Here is a 25345-nt window from a genome sequence, read left to right on the forward strand (position 1 = left end):
TAGTACTATCCAATAGCTTAATATATACTCTTACCTAGAAAATTGTTGAAATCTTGAACTTCATTGTATCCACCATGTCGGGTAAAGTCTCCAGCATGAAGAAAGACGTCACCTGGAGGGATGGTCAGATTCATGTGGGAAGTGAGCGAATGAGTATCAGACATACAAACAAACCTAAGAGACATGTCTGAAATTGGAAGGTTCAATGGCAACCGTTGAATCTTATGTACAACTTGTGAACTTTTCATTTCTCCCCAAGCTGCAGTTGGATTATTGGATAGAGGGTGGATAACAACTTCATTTTCTGCAGATGACATTCTAAGTAATTTGAAAAAGCTATTATAATAATGAACACAGTTACAAATACTTGCCAAATAAAAATTTAACTAACAAAATTATTCTGTATACCATAATTGAAAAAATTGGAAGATTCTTTCCCTCTCTCTCTCTCTCTACATATGAGTATATATATAAAGCTGCCACTTACGCTTGCCATTCTCTCTTTTCTTTCTTTCTTTCACTAATTTTTAACTTTTCTTAATTTTGCTTTCAATTAATTTAACTTACATTATACATATTTTTTTAATATTTTGAAATTTTATTAGAATGCTATTGTGTCTGTAATTTTACATGCCTAAGTATTATCAACCAATATCCAATGTAATACTTTGTGAATCATTTTTAATTAGGCCAAGATATGAAGCTAAAGGTGTTACTTACATAAAGCCAAGAAATTAGATAAATAAGAAATAAGATAAAATAATAAAAAAAGTGAATAAAATACTAAATAAAAGCATCTTGACCTAATTAAAAAATATTCACACAGTATGGCATTTGATACTCATTGATGACACTTAGATATGCAAAATTATACACAACAGCATTCCAACAAAATTGTGAAAAATGTGTATTGTGGTACATAATGTTTAATTAAATGATAGCATTAGAAATCACATGCAGGAAGACTTTATGATAGAAATTATAATAATAATGCGTTTGCACACAAACACACACTGCCCTACCATTAATATCTGGACTTGCATATCTATAAATAACCTTTATTTACAGAAAAACTAATAATGTGTGCTGAAACTTTTAGCCTTTATGGCAACCTCTGGAACAGAGGCACAATGTACCATGGGAACCATGGTACATTGTGTTTTTTTGAAAATGTCCTGAGATATTTTCCACGATTTGGTAGAAAATATCAGACGACATTTGCTCTGTTTCTTGAGTGGTCTCTTCTCACACACACATCATGGTTCCATTTATACTTGAGGTTCCCTACAGGATTGAGGTCAGGGCTCTGGACTGGACAGTCCACCTTTTTGGCACTTGTGTCCTAAAACAGTCCATCACAACATAAGCAGTATAACAGACCTTCCCCAAAGTGTTGCACAACATAAGTAACACATGGGTCCAGGATGACTAGACAGAGAAACCTCAGCATTCATGGTTTTGTCCAACACAACCAATGGTACCAGGCAAAACCATGAAAAATGGCCACAGACCATCATAATGCTTCCACCAAACTTCATTATCAGGACGATAGAGTCAGGTGCATAGCTTTCTCTTGACATCTGCCACACTCAGGCAATGTCAGACTAATAGACCATGTTCTGTGACTCACCACTCCAAAGCACAACTTTCCATTACTCTACAGACCAAACATGATAGGCCTTACACCAAGCTGAACGGTGTCTGGCATTAGTCAAAATGATAAGTGGCTTGTGGATAGCCTGCACAACTGTGGTAAAATCATATATCATGCAGTGCCCTGTACTGTACTGTTCACTGATATGTGACCCAATTGTCTCACTGAGGGCCTTTGTGTGTGTGTGTGTGTGTGTGTGTGTGTGTGTGTGTGTGTGTGTGTGTGTGTGTGTGTGTGTGTGTGTGTGTGTGTGTGTGTGTGTGTGTGTGTGCACGCATGCAATGCAGGTGGATGTCGAAAGCTCTCCTGCCATGTTCTGTCAGGAGACATTCTTTATATAGTAATAATTTGTGATTAGAATTTAATCTCATTAAGGTTATTTCTGAATCTATTTGAGGGTTATGGCTATGTGACTGTGCATGTTGGCTGAGCTCTGTTGACTATTCCATGATAATAAGCTCAGGTATTTGCGGTTCTGGTTGATCCGAATTTAACAGTTGTGCTGTCTAAATAGCTTTGGTTTGGTTTTTTTTTTTTTTTTTATGAGCATTAGCAACTAAGGCCATATTGCTCCGGGATATGCGGTGGTCATTCCCTGACCTTTCCGCATCCTCCGTATTTGGTGGTGATGGGCTTGAACCCCGGTCTAATCAAGAAGCGTGTCTACGCACTGCTGCTCCTTCCCACCTGGCTATGGAGGTGCCACCTAAATAGCATGTGTTACAGTTGTTGACATCTGATAAGATATATTATGTTGTTTAAATCTTAAATATTGTATGTATATGTTTCTTTGCATCTCTTAAATAATGCAATAAAAATCAGCATTATGTCAGTACCTGAAAATGTCATGGAGTTGTTGGGCCAATTAACTATGATAGGGAAGTATAACTTGGATGCACTGTTTATTGTTATTATCTAACTGTTTCATTTTAAGAGGGTTGTTTATTCTATCTTTTGCCTCTGAAATAGTATTTTGTATTAACTGAATTTTGTATTTCCATTATATTGTAATACATAAAACAATTAGATAATAATCTGTATCAAGTCACACAATTTGTGACTTGATTATAGATTATGGTATTGGCTTCTGATGACATAGAAGCCTATGGAAGATATAAACTAGTTTATATCTACCATATAAACTAGTTTATATTTACCATATAAACTAGTTTATATCTACCACAGGCTTCTGTGTCACCAGAGAATTTATATGCGTCGCATGCATTTTTTTTCTCAACTTCAAGTCTCATCAGTTCATCTGACCTTGTTTAGCCTGTGTTCTTTCTTAGTTGGTATGAAAAGCCTAGTAGCATCTACAATTATTTCCCTGAATGCTTCCCATTTAGCATTTGCTGCTGTCAACATCAACAGGCATATAGAATTTAAAAAATTTCTAAGACCACTGTAGTCACCCTTACAGAAGCAAAAGCACTTCCCTTTACCCTTGACAGTAGTTATGTCTTTAAGTAAGTCCCACATTAACATTAGTCTCTACTAATGTTAATGTGAGATGCAAGAAAGCAAGTTATACTTATACAGCATCGGCCAAAAAAAAAAAAAAAAAAATCCCATTTCACACATCCATTCACTCTAAAAGTTTGTCCAGTTCTTCCTCAAATTTATTTACGCTATCAACTTCAACAACACAAAAGATGGAAGTTTGTTCCAGCAACCCGCTGGCTGAAGGCAAATTTCCACACATCTATTGTACAACTGTCTTTTCTCAATTTGAATTTATGTGCACTCTAGTTCATACTCTGAGCAAGAGGAAGAATCCCATCAGCATTGAGCCTGCTCAACCAATTCAAGACCTTATATCTCAATTGTATCACCTCGAAGGTGCCTAGTCTCCACACGCTGCAATTTGCAGAATTTAAGCCTTTCTTGGTAAGAGGATTGCTTTGTTCCCCCTCACCAATCTTGTTGTGACATTAGCATTAGTAGTTATATCTTTAAGTAAGCCCCCTTTTAAATGCATGAAGACTGGGAGACTAATAATCTCCATGCTGCTAATAATCAGATCAAAGTATTGTTTTCTCTTGTTGCTTCTTTAACATGCTGCTGTAGAAAACAGTCATCTAATAAATTCACAAAAGACTTGCTAGTAGACTTGCATCCAGTTGACGTAGGTGGCCAGTGCAACATTGTGTCTGTTTGGTGCATAAGCACTGTGAAAACAAAAATGAGAGTAGGAGTGTGTTGTAAGCCTACTCTCATTTTTGTTTTCACAGTGCCTATGCACCAAACAGACACAATGTTGCACTGGCCACCTACGTCAACTGGATGCACTGCCTTAGATTTAATATGCTTCTTAACAAAGAGCATGACCCAACCGGCGCCTCCATAGCCAGGACAGCAGTGCATAGCACACGCTTCTTGATTAGACCCACAATTTCTGCATTTGATGACTTAATCAGTACTTCAAATTTATTTACTATGTTCCTAGCATTAGTGTGCATGCACCTATTCTTACTCTTACTCATCCTAACACTGATTGTGATGATTGACATCCCAGTATTTCCCCTGTAATGTTGCAGGTACTCTATTAGAAGTGGCTGTGGGGAAGTTGGCTTGACAACCCCCCCACCTTGAGAAAGGCATGGTTGTAAACACTACACCCATTGTCAGAATTGCATTTAACATTTACAGGTGGTGTGGTGATTGTGCTCCTTTTTTGATGTATAAGTGTGATTTAAAGAGTTGTTATTTATAAAATATATGACATGGATAGAGATAAGATTGGTGAGTCATAAGATATAATTTTATTGCAGGTATTGAAGAGACATACAAGATATTGGTGTTTGAAAATTTTGTCTTTGAATGGTAATCGTGACACATATACAGCCTATAGCCTCATGGGCTTAGCATAGAGGATTTTCCTTTGTGAAAATTTCCATAGACTTTACATTGTCCTATAACATTACACAAAATGGAGACTTGATATCTCATTACCTTGGAGATTTATTGGTTTTGGGGTGGCCCCCTTTAGAGAGAAACCTATAAATATTTATGTGTCATCAAAAACTGTGGATATAGTCTTTTATTACTTAGAACTCGGCTAAGGTAAAGAAAGCCTGCACAAGAAGCACGCAAAAGTTCGACGAAATTTACCAGTAAAAGTACTTTGCCGTAACGGCATTTATATTGTTGCTCACTCGATAAACAGATGGTGGATGTTATCGGTCTGGAGTAGAAGTTGAATCCCATGGGAGCTTGAAACCCTCCCGAAGTGGAGGGGGTAACCTGACCTTTTTTCTTTAGAATCACTAATTGAATCACGAACAGAGTTATATTGGAAGTTCTGGCATCGTAAAAAATGTTCATAACATAGTTTCACTGGTAAACTTTTTCGAAAATTGCCATGCTTCTCGTGTGGGCTTCCTTTGCCTTTTTTTTTTTTTCTTAATAAACAATTTATCCACTAGTCCACCAGTGATTCTAAAGAAAAAAGGTCAGGTTATCCCCTCCACTTCGGGAGGGTTTCAATTTCTACTCCTGACCGATAACACCCATCGTCTGTTTACTGAGCGAGCAACAATACAAATGCCGTTACGGCAAAGTACTTTTAGCGGTAAATTTCATCAAACTTTTGCATGCTTCTCATGCAGGCTTTCTTTACCTTTGCCTAGAACTCATATTTAAATTTTGGAAAAGTCCCATAGGTTAACATGGAGCTATTTTTGGGCTACTTTCAAAGAAGGTTAGTGGCTGTAACCCTCTTAATTTTGGAGCTGAGGACCTAATTTTTAAAAATAAGTCTCTCCTTGATGTTACTTATTTTGTAAATATTTTTGTGGGGCCCCTGTCAAATAGGAGCTGAGATCTGAAAACCAACTTTGGTGAAATCTCCAACTGTTATGCAGATTTTCATCCCGGGTGGGGTAAAGTGTCTATATAGACATATACTAGATAGTATGAATCAGAGCTGAAATACTCATTTTGTATCGATTGTATACTACTGGAGAGACAGGAAGTGAATGAAATCGTCAATAGGAGTTTGAAAATTAATTAGATAGTATGAATCAGAGCTGAAATACTCATGTCGATTTTTTCGTTTTTTCCGTTTTAATTTCTGGAGGGTATCATACGGAAGTGTTCCATGTACTATATTGAGGTAAACCCCTCTTATTAATTTACTAATAGACATATACTAATAAAACTGTTGGAATTAATTGGTTGTTCTGGTCTCATTTGCTTTTTTACTCAACATAATCTGAAGAAGACTGAGATATTGCCTAGTCTCAGGAATTTGCAGCATATTCTTCTTCTTCGGAAGCATTTCTTCCTCTGTTGACTTCCCAAAAAAAAAAACAGGTGTCTCCTGAAAAAGAAATTTTTCAGACACTAAGTAAGGAAAAAAGGTAAGAGGAAGTCAAAGACCACTTCAAAGACCACTAAAACTGTTACAAAACAGGAAAAGGTTTGTCTTTAGCCAGTGGTTGGTTGATTGCTGGAACAAACTTTCATCTGTCGTAGAAGTTCACAGCTTAAATAGATTCAAGGCAGGCAGTACTAGACAGACATTTGGAGGGAGTGGATGGGTGAAATGAGAAGGGTGCTTTTTTTTTTTTTTTTTTTTTTTGGTTGATGCTATATAAGCTTGCTTTCTTGCATCATGTGCCTTTACTAATGCTAAACACAGTCCATGTTTTTGCTTGTTTCATAATGACAGACAACAGGGCTTAAATTCCCTGACACCTTGATTTCCAGGCTGCTGCATATTCCAATAGAAACAGTGCAAGAATCACTTTCACCTCTGCCTCCAGCTCTAGTTAATGTATTAGTCTGAGTATCCCCCTCCCCAAGCTATCAGTTTTCTGACTCACCTAGCACTGTCTCAATAGCATCAGTGAATATTCTTGCACACCTTCTAAGTGTATCCCATCCCTCTAAAATAGCCTCTCCTGTTAACAAGCACAGAACATGCTGAGAAAAATTCTACCCCATGAGCCTTACAGTCTCTTCAGGGTCAAATTGATTGACAAGGCTCTCAAACATGTACTCCCTCCTATCGTGTCTGAGTAGAATGCAGACACTTTCAAATTAATCCTACCTCACAAATTTTTCTCAACATTGCTCTGTACTTGTTAATTAAATCCTCAGATCTCCTACTTAATATCATTAGTGACCATATGTACAATAACACCTTAAATTATGCTGATGCCAACATAAAGTAAAGGAAAAGGTAAGTAGAAACATAAAGTAAAGGAAGAATTTAGAAAGCTAAAGAAGGTGAGTTATAAGGCAAACTAAGTATAAGCAATATGATAAATTATATCTACATTGTTACAACATCAGTATCAATGTATATATTTTAGGAAGTTTGTTGTTAAGAATATATTTTACATAAAGAAATTCAGCATAAAAGTCAAGAAATTAAGAAAAATACTTTAAACATCAATACTGAAAATATGGATGGATGGAATATCACAGCTATATATGTATTTCATAAATGAAAAAGAGACTTCTTCATATTTTGCTATGGAAGATTCACTCTGTTACTACAATAATACTGATGGACTTGCTTTCTTGCATCACGTGCCGCCACTACTACACTACTACTACTACTACAATAATACTGATGGACGCTAAGAAAAACAGCAAGGATTTCTTTACCTATATAAACTCTAAAAGGAAGGGGATGAATCTTATTGGTCCACTTGACATCAATGGTTCGACTGTTGATGATCCTGCTCAGATAGCAAACAAACTGAATGAGTATTTTGCATCTACATTCATACGTGAGGAATTATTAAGGTTTGGAAATGGAAGAAGGTTATCAAATTGTTGCAGTGTGCTTAATGATTTTGTAATAACTGAGAGCAAAGTGGAGGAGAAATTGTTGAAGTTAAACATAAGAAAGGCACCTGGGGCAGATGGGATCTACCCAGTTATATTAAAGGAGGTGGCAAAGCAACTAAGCAAACCCTTAGCCATAATTATGAGAGCATCCTTGGACTCAGGGGAGGTTCCCACGGACTGAAGATGTGCAAATGTATCCCCAATTCACAAAGGTGGATCGAAGGGTGACACGAGTAATTACAGACCAGTTAGTTTAACTTCTGTTCCGGGTAAAATAATGGAGTCACTGGTTAAAGATGCATTGCAGGATCATCTAGACAAGACTGCAGCAATAATTCAGACACAGCATGGATTTGTTAAGGGAAAGTCTTGTCTGACAAATTTGATTGGTTATTATGATGTGGTCACAAAGGAACTGGATGCAAAAAATAATTTTGATATCATATATTTGGATTTCAGGAAAGCTTTTGACACTGTTGCGCATGGAAGACTACTGTACAAATTGGAGCAGAATGGTATTAAGGGTAAGTTGCTACAATGGATAAAAGGATGGTTAAGTGGGAGAAGACAGAGGGTGGTAATCAATGGGTGCTGCTCTTCGTGGACTAATGTTATTAGTGGAATCCCACAGGGTTCGGTGTTGGGTCCACTGTTGTTTTGTATATTTATCAATGATATTGATGAAGGTATATCAGGCTTAATGTCGAAGTTTGCAGATGATACAAAGGTTGGCAGGGTTGTTAATGACAGTCATGGCAGTGTGCTACTGCAACAGGATCTAGATAATTTGGGCAGATGGGCTAAGAAGTGGCAACTGAAGTTTAACCTTGACAAATGCAAAGTACTGAATATGGGTAGAAGTAACCCCAGAGAAACGTACCAACTGTGTGGTACTACACTTAAGGTGGTAGAAAATGAAAAAGACCCGGGAGTAATTGTGCAGTCAGATATGAAGTTTTCTGAGCAATGCAGACAGGCTGCCAGGGCAGGTCATGGGGTTTTGTCAATGATATATAGGAATTTTGCTAGCAGGGAAAAGGAGGTGATTGTCCCTCTGTATAAGGTAATGGTCAGGCCACACCTTGAGTACTGCATACAGGTCTGGAGGCCTCATTTTAGGAAGGATGTAGATTTGCTTGAGCGTGTACAGAGAAGAGCAACAAGATTGGTGAGGGGAATGAAGGGATCCTCTTACCAAGAGAGGCTTAAGTTCTGCAAATTGCAGTGGCTGGAGACTAGGCATCTGCGCGGTGATCTGATTGAAGTCTATAAGGCCTTGAATGGATTGAGCACGCTGAATTCTGATGGGATCCTTCCACTTGTTCAGATTATGAACCTACGGGGGCATAAATTCAAATTAAGAAAGGACAGATGTAGAATAGATGTGCAGAAATTTGCCTTTAGGCAGCTGGTGGTTAATTGCTGGAACAAACTTCCATCTGTCGTTGTGGAAGTTGATAGGTTAAATAAATTTAAGGAGGAACTGGACAGGCATTTGGAGGGAATGGTGTGATGTTTTTTTTTTTTTTTTGGCTGATGCTGCATAAGCTCCTACACTTGCTTTCTTGCATCACGTGCCACTGCTGCTACTACTACTACAATAATACTGATGGACTGCTGTCGTTGTTGTTGAAGGTTTTATGGCACAATGGCAGCTAGAGGCCATTATGCGCCAAACAATGGTAGGAGTTACCAGGTGTCGATGATGGACTGCCCTTAGACAAGAATATAAACTAGAAGAAGGGAGACATTTCATTGAGTCTTTGGAATATGCAGGTCAGTAATTTAAATGATGGTCAATAATTTAAAGGTGAAAAGTACAAACTAAAATAAGCAAAAAAGTCCCAGTGAACGGGGCTGCAAATGTATTGTTTTCGAGATAATGCACATTTTTCTGTTAAGATCCGCCACTGACTATGGGAACACTAGTTTAGCAAAAAGCTGGGAATCCTTTGCTAAGAGTGGTTTTATTAAACATAGATTATATATTTTTAATTTTTGGTTTCAACATCACAGGATTGTACAGATGGTACATATTACAACAACAAAAAGTGTTCAAAATGCTGGCCTTGCATCCGTACACAGCTCTGTAGTCTTCTCTGTATTGAGAAGACTACTATTGTAATTTTTGATTTGCTGAAAGGCTCTTTCAACCCGACGCTGCAATTCCTCAACTGTGTTAACGTCAGAAGTGTACACCAAGCTTTTTACATGACCCCAGATACAAAAATCTGTAAGATTTAAGTGTGGTGATCTGGGAGGCCACGTTATAAGCCCACCTCTACCTATCCACTGTTGACCATACCTTCTAGTTAGATACTGAGTTACAACTCCAGCAAAATGTGCCAGTGCACCATCATGAATAAACCACATGTTTTGGCATTGCTGAAGTGGAACATTATCATCATCAAGGAGGTCTGGAAGAACATTCTGCAGGAACTGAAGGTACTGTTAGCCTGTTTGCCAGAAAGTGTGGTCCAATTAGACAGTCTCCTAGTAGTCCTGCCCAGACATTCAACAAAAAACGTCGCTGATGTTGTGACTCGTGAATTGCATCAGGATTTTCATCGGACCAAACATGACAGTTATGAAAATTAAAAATACCATCACGAGTAAACTCAGCTTTGTCAGTGAACAAAATGTTGTTTAAAAATTGGGGGTTCAGGACACACTATTGTTGCATCCACTGGCAGAAGTTCACTCTGGGAGGATAGTCTGTATTGCTGAGACCTTATACATGCTGGATATGGTAGGGGTACAGTAATTGGCAATGTAAAATTCACCACACACTGCTATGACTCAGTACACGCTCTTGCAGAGCAACCCTCCTTGTCGAAATTCCTGGACTTTGTTCTATTCTTTCTAACACCCTTTCCTCAACATCAGGTGTTATGTTTCTGGGCATACCTGCTCATACTCCATGTGCGACGCGCCCATGTTCTCTAAAGCATTGATGTACCCTGATGGATGTGCTCCTGTTGGGCTGCCTTTGGCGGCAGTGCACATTTGTACCAAGAAATGCTTCTTGGTACAAATATGCACTGCCATTGGCTTTACCATACATGAAGTTCATGTCCGCATACTCTTTGTTGCTGTAACCTCTTTCCATGTTGACTATCCTTTGACAAGTACTAGTGTGCCTGCTACGTCTCAGAGCATTGAGAGAGGGGAAAGGGAGATAATGAGCATAACCTAACCTAAACAAACAAGTCAGTGGTGGATCCCAACTAGAAATGTGCAATATCTCGAAAACAATTCACTTAAGGACCCACGTTTACTAGGCTTCTTTTTTTGCATATTGTAGTCTGTACAGTTCACCTTTAAATTATTGACCATCACTTTTGAAACACCCTGTATATACAGTATATCTAAAAACTGTAATACCAGGGAAACACATTCATCTGTAATAATTGACAATATTCTCTACATGAAAAGATCCTACGAGAAACACTGAACTTCTCTTAAGAAAACACAATTTAAATAAACATACCTGTACGATATAAATACACATCTACAGAAATTTCTAGTCATTGGAATCCATTTAAGTCAATAATCTAACTAAACAAAATATTGTTGATTATTGTGCAAAATTAATCATTACAAAACTAAGATTTAGCCTCCTCACATGAACTTTGTGAAGAAAATTGCCATCTAGTTGATCATACCAACATATTTTGACCACTGCTCCACATAAAATTAGGTATAATGAAGTATTCAGGAAAAGATAGAGCTTTCAATATTTTAAACTAAAGTTTCCATGCATTACTCATGCCAAAATTAAAAGTATATTCACCATTCAGTAGATATAAAGAGTTACTAAAGTATGAACATTTTGAAAGGGCATTAAATCCTATGGAACTGGAAGGCTGAAAATTCTACAAACATTTTTTGGGCCACAACAGAGCAGGCAACTATAAAACCTTGATTGAGAATTTATTAAAAGCCTATAAAAATCTTGGGTGCAATATATCTCTAAAAACAGACAGCACACTAATGAGCTGAACATGGTGAAACTGGGCACATTAATAATGAACATGGTAACATTTACATCAAGATATTGCTACCATAGAGAAATGTCACCAATAAAGGTGGAAACCCAGTATCTTGGCACACTGTTGCTGTACACTGATCAGAGGAGCTCTTGATCATTTAAAAAGAAAAAGCAAATGGAAAAAAAAAAAAAATCAACTACAAAGTGTGCCTCAAAAAGTTGCACATAATTTTTAGGAAATAAATAAAATTAATCACAAACCTGAGACTATTATTACTGGGTGTTTTGTAAATGTAAAAGTACAAAAGCAATAGTTTGTAGGACAGTGAACCAGTGCAGATGTTCAAATTGTCCATCAACTGTTTCTAGTTGTTGTTCACCTCTCAACCAGATACATTCCCCAATGTATCCCTGGGGGCTCACATCTGGTGAGTATGGTCTTAGCAAACCCAGGGTCCTGAGCTGGATATCATCATTCTTCTCTTTCTTGGTGATGCCTTCTCTTTCTCTTTCTCTCTCTCTCTCTCTCTCTCTCTCTCTCTCACACACACACACACACAGGGGTAACTCGGGAATTTTTTTTTTTTTTTGGCTAGTGCAGCATAAGCCTCAGGCTTCCTTGTACCATATGGCTAATAATAATAATAATAATAATAATAATAGTAACTCCTAGGTCATTACTTTTAATTTGATCTTTTAATTCTTTAAGTGTGGCTGGCTTTCTACCATACCCTACATCCTTCAGGCAGCCTCACAAGTAGAAACTGACTTTGTCTAGTCTAATAAAGGAGGTAGCATTGTCATATATTTTCTTCAAAATCATAATATATGGGGTATCTATGCCTTGTCTTTTCAGTGCCCGAAACATTGCCTTATGCTATATGGAGTCAAATAAATGCCAGGCATAATGGTGTTTTATATTCATTTGCTTTCTCCATTAGCTGTGATATTACATGAAGGTGATCCACAGTTGAGAATCCTATCCTAAAGCCAGCTTGCTCTTTTGGTTATTCTCATCAAGTATTTTTTCTAATCTGTTAGTAATGACCCTTGTAAACAACTTGTAGATGTGGGATAACAAGCTAATTGGTCTATAATTTCCAATTTCTGATTTATCTCCTTTCTTATGCAGCAAAACTATGATTGCATTATTCCACTGCTTAGGCGTCACATCTTTTCTAATGTATTTTGTGAAGAGCCTTGCCAGTTTTTGTGTCATGTCTCGTCCTCCCAATTTTACAACTCTACAGTAACTTCATCATCCCCCGGTGCTTTTTGATTCTTCATATACTTCAACGCATGTTCTACCTCATCAGGAGTTAATTAGTTATTTTGGAGCATTAGCAACTAAGGCCATATTGCTCCGGGAATATGCAGTGGTCATTCCCTGACCTTTCTGCATCCTCCGTCACCACGGGGTTGAGCTCGTGGTGACGGGCTCGACCCCGGTCTAATCAAGAAGCGTGTACTACGCACTGCTGCTCCTTCCCACCTGGCTACGGAGGCGCCGCCTCATCAGGAAGAATATCGGGTATGCTGTATGTGTTGCTAATTTGCAATCATCTTCCCCACTGCTGGCATCATTCCCTTGCTCCTTTATAATTCTCTATAGTAGTCTTCTGCTATTTATAAGTACACCATCGCTATTCTTCAGTTTCAGTATCATTTGTCTTTCTGTATTACTGCTCATAGCTGCTGATTTAAGTCCTTTGTTTTCCCTTAATGCTTGTTCTACTTTTCTTGTGTTAAATCTTCTTATGTCCTCTCTGAGTCTCTTTCTAATGGCTTTGCATAACTCAGTATACTCAACTTTGTCCTTGTCAGTGTTTATCTTGCTCTTCATTTGTCGTCTTCAGTTCATCATGACAAGTGTTTCTTGACTAATTTTTTCTTCTTTGGATTTCATTTTCCCTATAGGTTTCTTGGGCTTTATCACTTTCAGAAAGTTGTAATATTCCTCGTCAATATCTTGGTCCTGAGCAGTCTGCAGAAGCTCAAACTTGTTCTTAAGTTCCAGTACATACTGTTTTTTTCTCCTCTTCAGTTATCTCAAAGACCTTCATATTATTTACTCGAGTCAGTTTTTTCCTTTTCTTTCCTACATCTATATCCAGTGTGCATCTTACCATTCTGTGATCACTTCCAAATTTACCTTATTCAGGAAGGTAACATCATTCACAATATATCTTCTGTTAGTGAGGATGAAGTTGAGTTCATTAGTTGTTAATCCATTTGGACTCTTCCACGTCCACTTTTTTTTCACCCTTTTCTTGAAAAAAGTGTTCATTACTGACAATCCTTGAGATTCTGCAAATTCCACAAGTCTTTCACCTCTTTCATCAAATCCAAAATTTCCTATAGTTCCCCTTTCTGTGCTGTTTTGTCTTTTTTCAACCTTAGCATTGAAGTCCCCCATAATAATAGTGTAGTGGGTTTTCTACTCATCTAGAAGACTCTCAATTTTGGTGTACATTTCTTCAACCTCTTCATCATGGCTTGATGTTGGTGCATAAATCATTATACCCTTTAGCTTGTACCTCATAGAAATCTTGAGAATTAGTCTTGACACTCTTGGTGATGTACTTTTAAATTCCTTTTTATATCTTTATGGACCAGAAACCCAACTCCATCTTCGCTCCTTTCACTGTTTCCATTTGTATACAGCAGATTTCCACTTGGTAAACTTATAAGTGATTCATTTCTTCTTCCAGCCAAACCGATGATATTCCAATTCACATTTTCTAGTTCTTTTTCCAGCTGTAATATCCTGTCTTCACCGATGAGCGATCTTACGTTGTAACAAGCCAAGTTCAGTTTCCGTGCATGGTAGCCTGGTCTTACCCAGAGATTCTTAGCACCCTCTGCTTCTACTCTGATCCTCTCGCTGCCGTAAGAGGGGGAGTGAAAGCCGCTGGGGACTAAGGGCCATTTATTTCATTGTGCTGTCATATGCTGGAGGGTTTGGTTTTTTCCTCTTCACGCTGACCAGGTGTCTTGAAGAGAACCACTCTACACGTTCGTTGCCACCTAAGTGATATAACAGGGCTTACCATCGAGAGGGTGTGCATGAGTGGATTTTAGGGAGGCAGGCCAACTGGACTTCTCCTAAATCTTCTGTAATAGAAAGATATTGGATCCATCAGTGTTTTAGACTGAGTGTGACAGACTGAGTGTGACAACACTGAGTGACAACACACAGAATACCTGTTTCCCTCTAAGCCCCTATATTGAGGTATACTTGTCTTATTATTTTACAAATATTGATATCAACGTAGAACGTATTGAGCATTACAGTTCTGGTTCATACTAACTATTTACAAATATACAAACTATATCGAGTCCCTTCATCAGCTGACATTACAATGGAACATCAAATGATGCCAGGCATGGTCATGTATTAAACAGTGAAGCACGTGCATGAGGTTGGTGAGCTTTATGGAGGCAGCTGTCTTTCAATGCTTCAAACGTTGGCATGTGTCCCACATATGCGCTCTATATTGTCAACAGCAAGTGTTTGATTCTGCGCAGTAACCCATTTGCGTACCTTCCATTTAACATTCACCAACCTTGTGCATGTGCTTCACTGTCTAATACATGACCATGTCCAGCATCAGTTGATGCTCCATTGTAACATTTTTTGCATATTAATGTCAGCTGATGAAGGGACTCATCATCCCGATATAGTAGAAATATGATTGTAAAATAGTTTAGTTTTTTGTAAATATTTGTATAGTTTTGTATTGTATAATGTTATCATTTGTATAATATACAAATAATAACACATTATAATGCACTGATCAAAATCTAATCAGGAAATTAACTATGTAATTATTTACCTGTGCATTTGTAGTGATGTAATTGCCCTACCCTCTTCTCCCATTGGCTTAAATAAATATCACTGGGAGGAAAATTTTTTTAATGTATAGAGATATTATTATTATTATTATTAGCCATATGGTGCAAGGAAGCCTGAGGAGCTTTTGCTGCACCAGCCAAAAAAAAAAAAAAAATTCTGAGTTACCCTGAGAGAGAGAGAGTCAGAAATAGAAGGGAATCACCAAGAAAGAGAAGAATGATGACATCCAGCTCAGGACCCTGGATGTGCCAGGACCATACTCACCAGATGTGAGTCCCTGGAGTTTAAGACCACTCTTACATGGTAATGAGCACCTTCTCATATGAGAAGAGACTTACTACATAGTTTTCTCAGACTTTGCCCAAAAGGTCTTTGAAACCAGGTGAAGAAACTAAAGCATGAGTATCCAGACTGTGACAACTGCCTTATAGACAAACTAAGATGCATACTAAACTTGGCCTGTTGGTATATACTTCCTGCCTAGTGCAAACACAAAATATTATCTGGAGTGTGTATTCGTAACCATGTGAAAGTACTGGGTATGAATGTATACATATAGTACCTGCTCTCAACAAGGATATGACTGACTGTAAGTGTTTAGGAATGTGGGAGCCTGCATGTGCACATGTGTCCTGTATACCATGAATGAGAGAAAATAGTATTAGGGTGAGTAAATGTATATCTGAAACTGTTCTTGTGTGAAACATCTCTTGCATGCATGTCTGTCCAAATGACAAGTGTGTGTGTGAGCAAATGTACAAGTACAACTCCTCCAGTGTATGTATAAGTGTTGGTATATGGGTTTAGGTGGAAAATGAGTTTACTTAACCTGCACACAAAAAAAAAAAAAAAAAAAGTGTATCTGGTTTATTTATTCAGAGTGCTGTATCAAGTGGAATGAATACGTGAGACTGGTTAAGTGAATGAGGATATCAATTAAATGTTTGAATATATGTGAACTCTGAATACATGTGAGGTAGAAAATAAAAATTCTCCTTTGCAAGTTAAGATGTTTCTAATTGTAGTGAATGAATGGTTACATCTGTAAGCTATACAGTAATCAAATGAAAGCAAGCAATCTGTATTTTAAAAAATATATATTCTGTTACTATCCCTAATGTTATTCATATTTGAAGCCAACTGTGTCCTGTTTGGGTGTAAGATGAAGAATGAAAGTAGGCAAATATGTGAGAGGAAGCTATTGTTAATTGTGAAATAGTTGTTGTCCCCTAAATGTCTTGGGGAAAAAAAAAAAAAAAAAAACTTGTCTTGTAATACATGTAAGCATGACAGGTGAGTGAGTGGCTGGTGTGTGTGTGTGTGTGTGTGTGTGTGTGTGTTGTTCTGACAATCCCCCCCAAACTAGACTGCAGTGGGGTAGCCTACCAGGAAACCTCTTGCACTGCTGACACCACACTCCCCTCCTCAACAGCATCGCATAGGATGTGCTGACACTGGCTCTAGCTGGCCAGTGTGCGAATTTATGTAATATAAATCTCACGCTGAATTACTTCTAGCACCATCTTCCCTTCCACATAATGTATTCTGACCCTATGACTTTTATCCCCCCCCCCTAAATCCTCACTTTGGAAGGATAGAGATCTGTTTGAAACAGCGTCTGCAAATTGCAGCATCTGGAAATTGGCCAACTGCAAGGTGACCTGAATAGAGTTTAAGGCCTTAAATGGATAGAGTTCACACTCACAGAGGAGGATATCGATTTAAATTAAAAAAGGATAGTTGTAGGACAGATAGACAAAAATTTGCTTTCTGCCAGACAGTTGAAGTTTGTTGGAACAAACTTCTATCTGGTGTTGTGGAGGTAGGTAATTTTAATAAATTTAAAGAATTAGACAAATTATTAGAGATGGGCAGATGAAGTGGGTAGGTGTGTTTTTTTTTTTTTTTTTTTTTTTGATGCTGTATAAGCTTGTTTCCCACTACAAATACACCTAGACCTGCCCCTGGTCAGAAGAGGTAGTAAAATCTAACAGAATATTTAGACTATTATATTTGTTGTTTCAATTTTATGATAATAGTAACATAACTAATGAAATTAAAAATATAAAATTATATTATTTTATTTATTTAGGTAAAATAAAAAATTTTCAACTTTCATCTGACTCAGCTCTGACTGCTTCCATAACCTACTACATGTTTTACATCAAATCTCTCGCCATTCCCACATGATATAATAGAATATATAAATGGGCATACACTAGTAAAAAAAAAATATATATATATATATATGATAATAATAAACTGATTTTATTACATATAACATTTGCAGAGAGAGTTAACTTTTTAAACTCAATCCCTTCACCTGGCATTGCATCAGTCACCACAGCCACATGTCAATCCCATACTATGATTTTTTTTCAGTGACACTATGTTTAGCTTATTATCGCTATATAAAACACATTTGTATTATTTGTATTTGAAGATAAAATGATTTTTTTAAAAATGAGTATCTAATAAAAGTTCTAATGGCAATGCAAATAGTGCCACAGTACCTGGTTATGAAGCCATGTGATTTATAAAAAATATGTATGTGTTATACTTAAATATATACATTTAAAAAATGAAAAACCTATAAAAAATTACTACACTATTGTTACACAAAAGAGTATGCCTTTATTTATTATATTTTAATTTTATTTATGTTATTTTTTGATAGAATGCAGAAATTTTAATATAATTTCATAAATTGTCAAAATTAAAAAAAATTAATTTATTGTAAATTTTAATTTTAATGTTAAATTTTTCAAATTTAGGATTAAAAACTTTTAACCTCAAAGTAATGCTACACAAACTGTACACCAGCTACACAATTCTTCAAGGCAGCCTTATTGAACTCAATCTGATGTGGACAGGACCAGATTTACATATGATGAGACACTAAGCCAAACCATGTGAAAAGGTTCCAAAGGATGTAATTGTACATTTTTATCTTCAAAAAAGGAAATCTCCCCACACACACACAGGTACTATGGGCCCACAAGTAGTTTATTTGGCCTATGCCTAAATCTGGTCCTATGTAGTGATAATACAAACAGCAATGCAGGTTTTGAAAAAAAATTTATTCCAGCTCACACTAAAATAACTACACAAGACAAGACAGGACAGGACAGGGCAGGGCAGAGCAGAGCAGGCGGCTTTCGACCTCAGCACCCAATAATTTTGGCACCACTTCAATCTCTTATCACATCCTCATTACCAGTTGATGATACAAGTTTACTGTTAGTCCCAGTGGTCATTAGCGTCGAGCCACTGGGCCAGTCTGCCCCCGCACAATGCTAATTTTCAGGGCAACTCAGAAAGTTTTTTTTTTCTGGTACAGCACAAGCCTCGGGCTTCCTTGTACCGTATGGCTAATAATAATAATAATCAGATGCACAGAGTACTAATTGGAGCAGAATGGTATTAAGGGTAAGTTGCTACAATGGATAAAAGGATGGTTAAGTGGGAGAAGACAGAGGGTGGTAATCAATGGGTGCTGCTCTTCGTGGACTAATGTTATTAGTGGAGTCCCACAGGGTTCGGTGTTGGGTCCACTGTTGTTTTGTATATTTATCAATGATATTGATGAAGGTATATCAGGCTTAATGTCGAAGTTTGCAGATGATACAAAGGTTGGCAGAGTTGTTAATGACAGTAATGGCAGTGTGCTACTGCAACAGGATCTAGATAATTTGGGCAGATGGGCTAAGAAGGGGTAACTGAAGTTTAACCTTGACAAATGCAAAGTACTGCATATGGGTAGAAGTAACCCCAGAGAAACGTACCAACTGTGTGGTACTACACTTAAGGTGGTAGAAAATGAAAAAGACCTGGGAGTAATTGTGCAGTCAGATATGAAGTTTTCTGAGCAATGCAGACAGGCTGCTAGGAAGGTCATGAGGTTTTGTCAATGATATATAGGAAATTTGCTAGTGGGGAAAAGGAGGTGATGGTCCCTCTGGATAAGGCAATGGTCAGGCCACGCCTTGAGTACTGCATACAGGTTTGGAGGCATCATTTTAGGAAGGATGTAGATTTGCTTGAGTGTGTACAGAGAAGGTCAACAAGATTGGTGAGGGGAATGAAGGGATCCTCTTACCAAGAGAGGCTTAAGTTCTGCAAATTGCAGTGTCTGGAGACAAGGCACCTGCACGGTGATCTGATTGAGGTGTATAAGGCCTTGAATGAGTTGAGCACACTGAATTCTGATGGGATCCTTCCACTTGTTCAGATTATGAACCTAAGGGGACATAAATTCAAATTAAGAAAAGGCAGATGTAGAATAGATGTGCGGAAATTTGCCTTTAGCCAGCGGGTGGTTAATTGTTGGACCAAACTTCCATCTGTCGTTGTGGAAGTTGATAGGTTGAATAAATTTAAGGAGGAACTGGACAAGCATTTGGAGGGAATGGTGTGATTTTTTTTTTTTTTTGGCTGATGCTGCATAAGCTCATACACTTGCTTTCTTGCATCACATGCCAATACCTTATAGTACTCTGTGATCAGATACAAAGCTATAAGGACCACATGACCTGTGCCTCAAGCTCAATATGGGGCTCAAACAGAATCTTAAATTTTTTAACAAAAATTTGCACATTTACACAAAAAAAGGTTAGCAATGCAACTGTTAAAAACAAAATGTACACTCATATTATGTTTTTCTTTTTTTGTTCTTTACTTTTGTGATCGCCAGGCCTCTGAATTTATTAATTAATAAAATAAATCTAATATACTTGTACACTTTTGTACAATATCTTTCGCTTTTTTTTTTATATTGAAGTTCACATTGGTTGGGCCAATGTCAGCTTCAATATATATATAAAAAAAAAAAGGGTAATATAAAAAAAAGAGTAGAATGCCGGATTTTTGTGAAAACTACCCACTATCGGCATGCGAAAAGATAAGTCATTTTGGCGCGAAGATAACGCGTTTTGAGCCATCTAAAAATAAAAACGACATGCTCTGCGATTTTCCAAGGAGAAGCCGTACGAAAATTGAGGGAAATTCTGTATTTTTTTATTTATTTTTTTTATTTTATGAAAACCCCAAACACGAAAGGTATCAAAACCTATAGTACTTAGTACCGTGCATGGGTTGAAGGAGAAGTATGGGGGGAGGGCGATGCCGGAAACTTTGCTCTAGAGACTAAACATGCGTTTCACCACTTCAAGCCTCCAATAAGCAAAGTGGTGGTATTTCACCGGTTGATGAAAGTCATCTACCACATAGGCTGGGCTGGCCGATTGTAAAACACAAAATTAAAAAAAAAAAAAAAAAAAAAGAGAGAGTAGGTGACAAAAATAGCACAAGGTTATTGCACAAATCAGCTGCTTTTGGTGCCAGGCAATTTTCACTATCGTTTTCACTGGTGAAAAGCTGCAATTTATGAAACGATTTTCATATCATCAGGTATAAAAATGAATATGAATTATAAACACACATACAGCGTATTGTATTTCTTAATTACAAGAAATTACAAAATAGTTATCGTACATCTACGATGATTCCATTACATGATAAAGGGCATTACAAACCTGTGCCCGATGCCACCACAATATATTATCGATCGTCCGGTGCCTTTATTTGACGTCAAGAAACATATACAGTATTTGAAGAAATGACGTATACCTAATTCTTTACTCAATCAGCAATGAAAACGTCAAACTCCGAAACCAACATGCTAGGTGCAGAACTAACATCCCCCCCCCCCCATTTTTAAAACCCTCCTTCACGCTGGAAGTGGCTAAACAAGTAGCAGTGTAATAACTACGCATTGTGTGGGCGGGATGTGTCTCCCTAAAATTGCATAACTCGTCCCGTATTCAGAGGTTTCCGGAACGTGGGCCCAAGAGCCTTACGGAAGCAACTATACTTCTAATTGAACCACAAAGTATAAAATAGTGTTGGCCCAAAATAAAGATCAAAGCCAATTAGTTGATTTAGGAAAATTTATTACACCGTAATTCCGATTACAAAGGTTTGTAAGTAATTCGAATTGGAGAATTTTATCATTACGAATCACATTCATAATTATGAGGAGTTATTTACGAGTTATAATTACAAATCACATTCATAATTATGAGGAGTTATTTACGAGTTAAAATTACAAATTGCATTCATAATTATGAGGAGTTAATGGCAACAGTTTTACGTTTCATTGGGTGACTCTATTGTCAGGGAAACGGGGAATATATTGTGCAAAAAGGATAGATGGAACAGGACAAGGGTATGTCTGCCAGTGACAAAGGTTGATGGCGATGTAGGGCAGATATCATCCTTTAAGAGCACAAAGGGTGATATTGTTGTACACGTTGGCACTAATGATATTAAGAGTAAGAGACCGGCAGAATTACTTAACAAGTACAAGACAAAGCTGAAAAAAAGCCGTGAGTTAGGGTTGAATTTGAAAGTGTCTGCAATTCTGCCCAGACACGATAGGAGGGAGTATATGATGAGAGCCTTGTCGATCAATTCGGCCCTGGAGAGATTGTAGGAGGCTCAAGGGGTAGAATTTGTCTCAGCCTGGTCTGTGCTTGTTAACAGGAGAGACTGCTTCTACAGGGATGGGATACACTTAAATAGAAAGGGTGCAAGAATATTTGCTGATGCTATTGAGGCAGTGTTAGGTGGGTCGAAAAACTGCAAGCTTGGGGGAAGGGGGAAACACGGACTAATAGTTTAACAGTAGCCGCTGGCAGAGGTAAAAGTGATTCTTGCACTACAGGCTGGCCTCGATTAATTCGTCCCGCGAGCGCATGGCGCAAAACGGAAACGCGTGAATCTAATATAATAATCAATAGGAAAAATTATAATTGGTCCTTGACCTTCTGGAATGTCTATAAAGAATTTTAAAAATACCTTTTAAATAACTTTTTAACTCTATACAATGTAAAATATAATGAAACTAATTATGGAATTAAATGTTTATTGCATAAAATAGCGGTTCCCAAACTGCGCCGCGGAATATTTTAAAATTTCGAGGGAAACACAGCGATACTCGACAGCTGTCGGGCACCGCGCGAACTATTAGCTCGAGGTAGTTCACAGTTTCAACATTTCTTATTAAGTTGTTTGGACCTAACTGCTAAACGGAACTGTTAGGTATTTCTTTTGGTCTAGGTGTGCCGTGAAAATATTACTGTGACACTAAGAGTGCCGTGAACCGAAAAAGTATGGGAACCTCTGACATAAAATACACAATGAAGAAATGACTGTTGCAAAAATATTTGAACAGTGTTGACTTTCTCTTTTCATCAATCAATTTCCGATAGCCAACAACAATCTTCTCTAGGCCCTGTCGAAATAAATATCGCAGAGAACCACAAACCTTTTGTTTGAGTTTCTCTGCGATACAAAAGATTTCATAAAGTTCCTTTAATGTTATCTCCTTCGCGGTAACATTTTCATCTGGCTCATTTAAAAATTTTAATTTTTAAAAATTTAAAAATTTTAATTTTTAAATACACGTCTGCATTGACTTTATTAGCGGAAGACAAACAAGTAACTCATCTTCTTCGATGGTTGATGGAACACGCCAAGGCGGTCAGCAGGCTTAACGCGCAATTCAAATCTTTTTCAACTATTACATTAAATAAAAAAAAAAAAAAATCGCATTAACTGGCAATTTGCATCGTGTAAAGTGAAAAGTGGTATAATTTTTCAAATAGCGGTAACTGAAACACCCGTTAAACGAACTCACGTTATGCGAGGCCGGGCTGTACTTCTATTGGAATGCAATTGTACAGCAGCCTGGAAAGCAAGGCAATGGGAATTTCCAGGACTGTTGGGAGTAATAGTGGAACAAGTAAATACATGGGCTGTGTTAGGGTAGCTAAGAATAGAAACAGGTGCAGGTATACTTGGGTGTACACCAATGTTAGGAGTTTAGGAAATAAATTTGATGAATTTGAAGTATTTCTCAAAACATCAAAGGCAGATATTGTTGGGATATCAGAGACGCGTGGGGTCACACAGATATAAGGAATGCAGAACTGGAATTTGGGGAGTACAACGTCTACAGAAAGGATAGACAGGATACGAAGGGAGGAGGGGTTATGCTATTAGTTAAGAAACACGAAAAATCCAAGGAAGTGAAGCCAGTCGATATCGCTGGACAGTGCAGTGTCGAGTCAGTTTCGTGTGACATAAGCATTGGGAGATGAAAATTGAGAGTAGGAGTGTGCTATAGGCCTAATGACTCTAATGAGTATAATAAGAAACTGTACAGGGAAATAGAGTGGGCCAGTAAATCAGAGAGTCTTTTAATGGGGGATTTTAATTTCCCAGATATTGACTGGAATTTGGGGATTGGTCACACACACACTAGCAAGGCTTTTGTGGATTTATTGGATGATTATTTTCTACATCAGCATGTTCGGGAGACAACTAGAGGGAGTAATACTCTTGATTTGATTATCAGTAGTGATTCTTCATGCATTAAGAATCTACAGATAAAAGAACCACTAGGTGGCAGTGATCACAGTGTGCTTAAGTGGGATTTACTCCAAGAGTTAACTACCATTAGGGGTAAAGGGAAAGGTTTTTGCTTTCGTAAAGGCGACTACGGTGGTCTGACACAGTATTTAAATTCTATACGGTGGTACCAACTGATGATGTTACCAACAGCAAATTCAAAATGGGAAGCATTCAAAGAATTAATCTTGGACGCTACTAGATTTTTCATACCAACAAAGAAATATTGTTCAAGATTTAGGCCTAAATGGATGTCAGATGAATTAATTAGACATATGGCAGAGAAGAAAAATGCATGGGATATACACAAATTAACACGAGACACAGAAACCTATGATAGATACAAGTTGATCTGTAACTAAGTTACAAAGGTTAGGCAGGCGAAGGCAGATTACAAGAAATCTATGCAGCATCAGCCGAAAAAAATACGCTCCCATTTCACACCTTTCTTCTTTCGAAATACCTGTCCAGCTCAGCCTTCAATTTGTTTAGGATTTCAACTTCCACAACAAAGGATGGAAGTCTGTTCCACTAACCAATTACCAGATGGCTAAAGGCAAATTTCCGTACATCTATCCTACATCTGTCTTTCCTCAATTTGAATTTATGCCCTCTCAGGTGATTATTCTGAGCAAGAGGAAGAATCTCATCAGCACTGAGCAAGCTCACACCGTATAAGGCTATATACACCTCAACCAGATCACCTCGGAGATGACTAGTCTCCAGACACTGTAATTTGCAAAATTTAAACCTTTCTTCGTAAGAGACAACCTTTGTTCCATTCACTATTCTTGTTGCCATTCTCTGTACTCGTTCCAACAGCTCTACATTCTTCTTAAAATGAGGCCTCCAGACCTGTATACAGTACTCAAGGCCTGACGATTGCCTTATCTTATATATAATCACCTTAATCTTATATATAATCACCTGCTTATCCTTCCTAGAAAAATTCCTGAATATCATTGACAAGATACCATGAGCTACTCGCGCAGATCGTCTGCACTGCTCAAAAAACTTCATATCTGCCTGTACAACCACCCCCAGGTCCCTTTCATTCTCTACCACTGTCAGTGTAGTACCACAGAGTTCATACGTTGCTCTGGGGTTACTGCTTCCCATATGCAATACTTTACATTTGTCAATGTTAAACTTCATTTGCCACCTCTCAGCCCATATGCTCAACTTTTCAAGATCCTGTTGCAGCAGCGTACTCTCATTAGTGTCCTTAACAACCCTGCCAACCTTCGTATTGTCTGGAAACTCGGACATTAAGCTTGTATTCCATCATCAATATAATTTACAAATACAGAAACAAACAATGGACTCAACACTGAACCCTGAGGGACTCAGGGTTCAGTGTTGAATCCAGTATTGATTACCACTCTCTCTCCATTGTTCATTACCATTCTCTGTCTTCTACCACTCAACCATCCCTTTATCCATAGCAGCAATGTGCCTCCAATGCCACGCTGCTCCAAATTATTCAGCAGTCTTCCATGTGCAACAGTATCAAAAGCCTTTCTAAGATCCAAATATATGATATCAAAGTTATTCTCGGCATCCAGTTCCT

The 25345-nt window shown here is 37.7% G+C and overlaps 1 protein-coding gene across 3 annotated transcripts in view; it reads right to left on the minus strand.

Moving 5' to 3' along the window:
* Positions 1–21000, minus strand: part of LOC150074969 (metallophosphoesterase MPPED2) — an 89748-nt gene extending 68748 nt beyond the window's left edge. For all 3 annotated transcript variants that reach the window (XR_016547869.1, XR_016547868.1, XM_090388272.1), the window contains exons 1-2: positions 20838–21000; positions 35–318 (exon numbers count right to left, since the gene is read on the minus strand). Coding sequence is in view for 1 of the 3 variants with exons in the window: in XM_090388272.1 (XP_090244398.1) it covers positions 35–317 (283 nt within the window). In the remaining 2 variants the exon portion in view is untranslated. The remainder of the gene's footprint in view (positions 1–34; positions 319–20837) is intronic.
* Positions 21001–25345: the final 4345 nt, after the last annotated feature.

This window comes from Mastigoproctus giganteus, chromosome 14, assembly GCF_048544385.1.
Source record: "Mastigoproctus giganteus isolate SK-2022 chromosome 14, ASM4854438v1, whole genome shotgun sequence".
NCBI lineage: Eukaryota > Metazoa > Arthropoda > Arachnida > Uropygi > Thelyphonidae > Mastigoproctus > Mastigoproctus giganteus.